The sequence below is a fragment of the Rutidosis leptorrhynchoides genome, chromosome 9, assembly GCF_046630445.1.
Source record: "Rutidosis leptorrhynchoides isolate AG116_Rl617_1_P2 chromosome 9, CSIRO_AGI_Rlap_v1, whole genome shotgun sequence".
NCBI classification, from domain to species: domain Eukaryota; kingdom Viridiplantae; phylum Streptophyta; class Magnoliopsida; order Asterales; family Asteraceae; genus Rutidosis; species Rutidosis leptorrhynchoides.
In genome coordinates, this window is record NC_092341.1 from 346,049,384 (window position 1) to 346,057,520 (window position 8,137).

At 37.5% G+C, this 8,137-nt stretch overlaps 2 protein-coding genes across 2 annotated transcripts; one reads left to right on the forward strand and one right to left on the reverse strand.

Moving 5' to 3' along the window:
* Positions 1-575: 575 nt before the first annotated feature.
* On the reverse strand, positions 576-3,289 carry LOC139865681 (adenine/guanine permease AZG1-like). Its single transcript, XM_071853759.1, has 2 exons — positions 1,854-3,289; positions 576-1,201 (listed from the first exon to the last, which is right to left on the reverse strand). The coding sequence occupies exons 1-2, from the start codon at positions 3,076-3,078 to the stop codon at positions 675-677; spliced, it is 1,752 nt and encodes a 583-aa protein (XP_071709860.1). The 5' UTR covers positions 3,079-3,289; the 3' UTR covers positions 576-674.
* Positions 3,290-6,699: 3,410 nt separating this feature from the next.
* LOC139869160 (uncharacterized) lies at positions 6,700-7,521 on the forward strand. The gene has a single exon (XM_071857482.1). It carries the CDS (start codon positions 6,700-6,702, stop codon positions 7,519-7,521), a length of 822 nt encoding a protein of 273 aa, XP_071713583.1.
* The last annotated feature ends 616 nt before the right edge of the window (positions 7,522-8,137 follow it).

Consider the following 8,137-nt stretch of genomic DNA (forward strand, 5'->3'; position numbering starts at 1 on the left):
CCTTAAGGCTTCAACTTCAACGCAATCCATGAAAAGTGGCGTGTGTTCCCATTTTCTAGATTGTTTAATTTTTGAAAAAAAATACATAAATAAACTCATAACAGGACAAAACAATGATTACCTTTTTTTTTCTACTAGCGCTTGATATAGTTGATTTCAATGTGATTGAATGAATATTTAGATCCAATAAAACTAATACCGAATAACAGCCGTTGTCCAATGTGTATAGGTGATTTGTTTAATTGTTCAAGTAACCTAAATATTAGCACACTATATAATTACTTTTTCTGCAGTTTCACATTTCTATTTTTGTAATCATAAAATCTTTAAATTGTACTCCGTATAATTTTTTTTATACATACTTAAATTTAAAACGATGAGAGTAGAATCTGATAAAACTTAATGACAAAAAAGCATGTCATATCATAACTTCATAACGGGACGAATAATTATATTATAAGTCTAGTCATTGAATGAAGATTGATGGGGAGATTTCAATATTTTTGTATTATTGTCATTGCCGTTATTATTTTCTTCAATAAAATCAAATAATGTATCTAAGAAGAAAACAAATATAGAGTAATAGAAAGTTCATAAAATGGATATTGTATGTAATCACGACGTTAATAATGCCAAAAATAACAATTAATACAATTACAATCTTTAAAAAACCCCTAAACTTCAACTCTTTTGTCAATTTCCTTCACACCATTTTCTACAATTACCCCATTGCTCCCTAAACTACTATTAATTACACTTCCATTACTTCTAACCTTTTTAAGAATCCCATATTTACTCAAAGCACCCTCCCCCCAATCCCACAAGTTCAATACTATGTATGTCCCAATACCACCAATTAACCCATAAGCAATGGAATACGTTAACGGCATTAAAATCAATGTTATGAATGCTGGAATTGCTTGTTTCATATCGTTCCAATCGATCTCGACCACTGATCTCATCATCAAAACCCCGACTAAGATCAACGGTGGGCCAACTGCCCACGACGGTATCGATGCTAATAATGGTGTGAAGAAAAACGCTAACATAAAGTAACCGGCTACTGTTAACGCCGTCATTCCAGTTCGTCCACCTTCCCTTATTCCGGTGGAAGATTCTATAAATGCTGTTACTGGTGAAGTTCCAAGTAGTGAACCAATGACAATGGATGATGCATCTGACATGAACGCAAAATATTGACCTGCAATTAGACATGTTAGTTTAATTATTATCATAAGTAGAAATATATGCATGCGAGTCAATCAACATTAATTAATTAATATACATTTAAAATAGGTACGTATCTTGTAAATAAATGTTCACATTTCTCTTTCAAACGTCCAAAACTATATTTTCCAAATTTTAGATGACTTCTAATGCTATAAGTAACGATAAATAGACTTTTTGCCCATTTGAATATATTTTTAGAAAATACCTCACAAAAAATGTGCGACATTTATATAGTGAATTTTGTTTTAAAGCAAGTAATTATTCACTAAAATTTAATTGTCCATAAACATAAAGACACGTCTTAAGATAAACCTGATAAAATCTAATTTCTAGACAAATACATTGAAATGGAAGTAGAAATATTCTTGTAATAAATTAATTTAATATTAAATGTATCAATATCAATATTTTTTAAAAAGTAAAAAAGATATACGTACCGACAACTCGACAAGAGCCTACTGGTGGATTAGTTTCCTTATATAAATTAATAAAAAAAAATACTTCATCGGTTATTAATACGTTTTTACGTTAAAAGAAAAATACGCCGTATATATACTCATACTAAAAAAGAGTCGTGTGTGAGTATCGAATTATTATATTCCCGGGAAAATTTTAAAACTAACCTTCAAAGTCTCCATTTTCGTCTGCGAAACCAGCAAAACGTGCCATCGAATATAAAGTTCCGGTTGTATCAAGTATATCGACATACAAAAACGTCACTAATGCTTCCCAAAAATACCCTTTATTAATACTCGAAAAACTTAATGCACCAGCCGTTTTCTGAATTTTATGTACATCAACGATTTGTTTAAAGTAATCGTGTGCAGCATCCCCCGCCGGAGTATTTGGGAACGCCGTAACTTGCGTGTTACGGAACCATGAAACCGCCGTCACAAACACAATGCCGTAAATCATTGCGCCTTTTATGTTCTTAACCAAACAATAACTGATTATTACAAAACCGACTATACCGAGCCATAATGTTGGGCTCTCCATTCGGTTATGTAAACACATGATATCCCCTGAAACCGAGCCTCCGGGAAGGAGTGTAACGGTTCCGTTCGGGAACGTAATGACCGGCGCGAGTGAAGCTCGAGACGAGCTTGGACACGCGCCGATTGATACTAGAGTTGATGAGCTGTAGCCGATTAACCCGATTCCTTGATTGTTTTGTAAGCCGATGAAAGCTAGAAATAAGCCGATTCCAGCCGATGACGAGATTCGCACCGGCTTCGGAACCAGCTTCGCTAGCTTGGCTCGTAAGCCGACGGCCGAGATTAACAAGAAAATCATCCCTTCTATGAAAACAGCTGCCAGCGCGTTTTCATATGACACGTTGCCGGATCCATGAAATCCGACAACTGTGTAAGCGAAATAGGCGTTAGCTCCCATTCCAGGAGCTAACGCCAATGGTAAATTAGCGAAAGTACCCATGATTACACACCCAATCAATGATGATGCCACCGTGGCAACTATAAGGTCTTTTCTAACTTTTGTTAGACAATCCGAATACCCCGGGTTAAACGGGGTAAACTTACATGAATCATCGGGTTGTATAACCCGTTGATTCGGGCCAGTACAATTAACGGCCGAAAAAGATGGATCAGAGCAAAGTGGGATACAGTCGGAGACCGAGCACGGGCCTCCAGAGTCCGAGAGAATGCTTGCGTTGACCGCGAGAATATATGCCATCGTGAGGAAGGTTGTTGTGCCGGCACGAAGCTCGGTTGTGAAGTTGGCTTTTCGCTCGTTGAGTTTAAATCGTTTTCCGATTCGGGATTTAGCGACATAGGTGTTGAGCTGTGTTAAGGGTGAAGGTTTGGGTTGAGGTGGTTCACCGGACTCCATGTTGGCCGGCGTTGTAATAAGGAGTTAATATGAGAAGGTGTAATAGATATAGTTATAACTATTGTTCATGGAAACAGTATGGATATGAATGAATATGAGTATATATATGATTGTATAAATAGGTATGGAATATGAGCTTATAAAGAGAGGGTGTTTTTTAGAGACAAGAAATGGAGAAATAGTGACGAGGGTGATCAGTAGTAGGAAAGGATAGGCAGGGATGATTCTTATACTTTCAATTAGTGGTGGTATCTTGTTTTTTATATACCTTTTTAAATAATTTAATTTAATTTAATTTGAGGATTTTGATTTCTAATTTTATGTCTTTGGATAACATAGGTTTTAAATATGTAACAGAGTTAATTTACATTTATGTGTAGTTATTATATTATAAAAACTGAAGTCACGCTACAAACATTAATAAAATATGTTATAAATTTAATTTAAATATAGAAGCTCGGGACTATATATTGTTTTGGGTCCGACTACAGACACACCTAGGCTATTAGTCTACCTATGGTCAACAGAGTCGGGATAGTGCAAATTTGGGAAGATAGCATAATTTAACAAATGAAAAATAACACTCTCGAGATGTCTTTCCCTCTCCCCACCTCCCCCTTCACCCCTGTTCTGGCAACCAAAAAAGTGGATTCCGATCAGCAAGCCACCACACACAAATGAAGATCAAAATGGAGAATGGGTCACAGTTACTCGCAAACAAAAAATCAAACCCAATTCGGAACAAAGCAGATTCCGAAATCTAATCAACAAATACGGGAAACCCAATCACTCATCATCATACACAGCAAACCCCAAACACACATGTGCTACCTACCCAAATAACATTCCTATCCATCGTCATAACCCCCTTGATTCGTCAGAAACAATCTCTATATTGTTCTTTAACCATCCTGAACACTGGTATGATAATGATTTAAGAAGCTTTTTCAAGAGATATGGTTCAGTGAAAGATATCTACATTCCTCCAAACAAGGTACTAAAAAATGGCAAAAAATTCGGCTTTGTTAGATTTGTTGGGATAAGGGATATTAACTATATTCTTAACAGATTGAATACCATTTACCTGGGAGGGAATTGGTTAAGGGCATACAGAGCCCACGCCAGGGCAGAGAAACCATGTGAACAAATTTATATGAATCATAACTCCAGACCACATCACCATACGACCCAAAACACTCCTGCTCCATCCCCCAACCCTAAAACTCTTCAACCTAAACAAACCCCAATACAACCCCTCAAAGACAATTCTGGAAAAATGGATGGACGTTCCTTCAATGAAGTCCTTACGAATTCTCCCCCAACCAAAAATGATATTACCCGAAGAATTTGTATCGATGAAGAGGAAACAAATAAACAATTGTTGGAGCATTCTATAATTGGTGAGATCATAAACATAGATCTCATCGAGCAATTTCCAACCCTCTGTTCAGCAGAAGGCCTAACAGATTTCCACATCAAATATTTAGGTGGCCTAGACATCTGTCTCTCCTTTGATAATGAGGAGACCGTAAACAACATAATCAATTCGGAGAATCATATAGTCAAACAATGGCTCAAGAATGTTAGAAAACTCAAAGACAAATGCATCCAATCCTCAAGACTCACATGGCTATGCATAAAAGGGGTCCTGATATCATGTTGGTTTGAAAAAAACTTCAAAAAAATAGCAGAGTGGTACGGCCCTGTCTACGACTTCCAAAACTGTAATTTTACCAGAAACCAAAACCTGGTTATAGGTAAAGTTCTGGTCAAGCTTTGGGGGCACAAACTGATGAACACAATTGCAGAAGTAACTACAGCAGGAGGCAAAATCTTTTATGTGCGTATTTTCGAAGACTCCAATTGCATTGTTGAGATCGACATGGAAGAGCAATCCGATAGTGACTCCTACAGTGACAAGAGCAGCAAATCGGATTTTCAATCGGAATCCGCCCTTTCTGATTCAGAAAAAGATGAAGGCGAACTACCACCGGCAAACCAAGATCCGGAAAATTCCATGGAAGGCAGTCAAACCAAGAGACACTCCACGTCAGCACTCAAGTTTGATAATCTCGATCACAAAATTAATGATGCCCTTGGAAATCCCACATCTAACGGCAACAAATCCTTTAATGATAACACCGATTATTCGAATGTGGGAGAAAGTGAAAGTATAGGGAATTATCAAAAAGCCGAAAACTCATTTATAGAGGCAATTAATGAAGACAACTCACCGGTTGATGATAGCAAAATCCCAATCGACGATGCAACTGATAGTGAACCCTATAATCCTACCTGAACCCCCAAAACTGTTAATCCGGCCCAAACTAACCTCACTTCCCCCAGCCCAATAAACCCCACCAATCTGAGCCCACTTAATTCATCCCCCAGCCCAGCAAACATTTCCAGCAAACAAACAACTAATGACCCAATTGGTTTAGCAAATCCCTGTTTTGATCCAGTTGACTCCCCAATCTCTCCCACCGATATCACCTCCTCATCTTCCCCAGAAAAACTTGAGAACATATCCCCTTCGGTTTTCACCATCGCCTCTCAAAATAAACCTCTTGACACTCCCACATCTCAAAATATCTTGAACAAAAATTCCATGAGGAAAGAAAAGACTGAAAACCCAAACAAAAAACGTAAAACTTGTCATGAAAAAATCCCTTCCAAATCCACCTCCACTGGTAATACTTGGGCTAATATAAGGAAATGGAGCTCGTCATCAAAAATCCTGAACGCTAAAGCCAAAGCTAGAATTCTAAAAATTAAAGGCAAAGGAGGAAAGGCTAGCTATAATTCGCTCAGTGGCAAACCACCAAAGAGATCAAACAGAACAAACACAGATCAACAACTTTCAGATGATTCAATAAGCTTCAATCAAGTTGGTTTGATCCTTGGCCTCTCCAGGAAATCTCAACCTCAATAATCAGGTTTCTCCTTCGCGTCTAAACTTAATTAACGTTCACAATGAAGTTGCTTTCACTCAATATTAGAGGTTTAGGGAAGAATGATAAAATCAAATTTAATTGGTTCAAAAACTTAATTTTTCGAGAAAAACCTGCTGTCATTGCGTTACAAGAAACTAAATGCAGAAAACCTCCTGAATTTTGGATCGAAAAAATTTGGGGTAGCGAAGATTATAACTATGCTGTTAAAAACTCGTTAGGTCTTTCAGGCGGGATTCTTACGGTTTGGGATCCTAATTTTTTTTGTGCTAACTGTGTTGTTGAGCGTGACTCCTTTATTGCGATAAAAGGAAATTGGAAAGGTGCAGGTACGGAACTCATTATTGTCAATGTTTATGGACCTCACACGGACGATTCAAAAAAGAAAATGTGGGACGATCTTCGTGATGTTATGTCTTATGATAACGCAATGTGGGTAATACTAGGTGATTTCAATGAGGTCCGTTCCAAATCTGAGAGAAAAAACACAATTTTCCTAGAACATCGAGCCAAAAGATTTAATAGCTTCATCAAAGACTCCAACTTAATCGATATTCCACTCGGGGGCAGGAACTACACGAGAATTAGTACGAATGGGGTAGAATTTAGTAAACTAGACAGATTCTTGGTCTCAGAAAACTTTTTACAACAATGGCCAAACACTCACGCAATGGTTCTAAACAAAAAACACACGGACCACTGCCCGATAATCCTTAAAGATGGAAATGTTGACTTTGGTCCAAAACCCACCAAAGTCTTTGATGAATGGCTAAATTATAAAGAAGCTCCCGAGATAATTAAAGCGGCATGGATGAAGGAAGTAAAGAGCTCAAACCCAGATTGCACTTTTCGTGATAAAATGAAAAATGTCAAAACAGAGCTTCGCAAATGGTATTCTACCTCACCTGGTAAACTAAAAGCAGAAATCAAAGAACTATCAGAAGTTGTTGATGATTGGGAAATTAGAGCTGAATCCGAGGACCTAAGTGAAGAACAATTGAAAGAGTGGATGGATTCCCGTGACTTGCTGCACAAGAAAGAAAATACTCAATTGGAAATGTTAAAGCAAAAAGCACGAGTCAAGTGGGACTTAGAGGGTGACGAGAACACCAAATTCTTTCATACCGTGATACGTAGAAGGCAGCAAAAAAACAACATTCATGGTGTGAACATCGCCGGTGTTTGGTCCACAAATCCCGATGATATAAAGGCTGAAGCACTCTCTCATTTTTCATCACTGTTTGAAAAACCGAATACCGAAGGCCTTGAAATGAATGATTGGGATGGACCACGTCTTGAAAGTAACATGGTTGAAAAATTAGAGGCCCGTTTTAATGAAAAGGAAATACTTCAAGCCATCAAAAGTTGCGGCAGAAACAAAGCCTCGGGCCCTGATGGTTTCAACATCCTCTTCTTTACTAAGTATTGGGACATCATTAAAGAGGATCTCGTGAAAGCTTTGAATTGGTTTTGGGAAAACGAGAGAATCTAGAATGGTTGCAATGCCTCTTTCATCACGCTAATCCCCAAGGTAAGTGACCCGTTAAACTTCGCAAATTACCGCCCTATTAGTCTTATTGGTAGCTATTATAAAGTTTTATCTAAATTACTTGCCAATAGGATTAGGGTAGTAATTCCGTGGTTAATTGGATATGAGCAAAGTGCCTTTATAAGCGATAGATACATTCTAGATAGTATACTTATTGCTCTCGAAACCGTAGATGAACTTAAAGCAAAAAAAACAAAAAAGTTTTATCTTCAAAGTCGATTTTGAAAAAGCCTTTGATTGTCTAGACTGGGATTTTCTCTTAAAATTAATGGGTTTTATGGGATTTGGATCTAAATGGATAAATTGGATTCGAGCTTGTCTAACTTCCACCTCGATCTCGGTCTTAATAAACGGTTCCCCAACTAACCAATTTTTTCCTAAACGTGGTGTTAGACAAGGGGACCCTCTATCTTCCTTTCTTTTTATCATTGCGAGCGAAGGCTTAAACTTTTTGTTAAAACTTGCCATAAACAAAAGCCTTATAAAAGGGGTAGAAGTCGGTTATGATAAAGTCGTCGTTTCCCATTTACAATACGCCGATGATACGATCGTTTTTGGC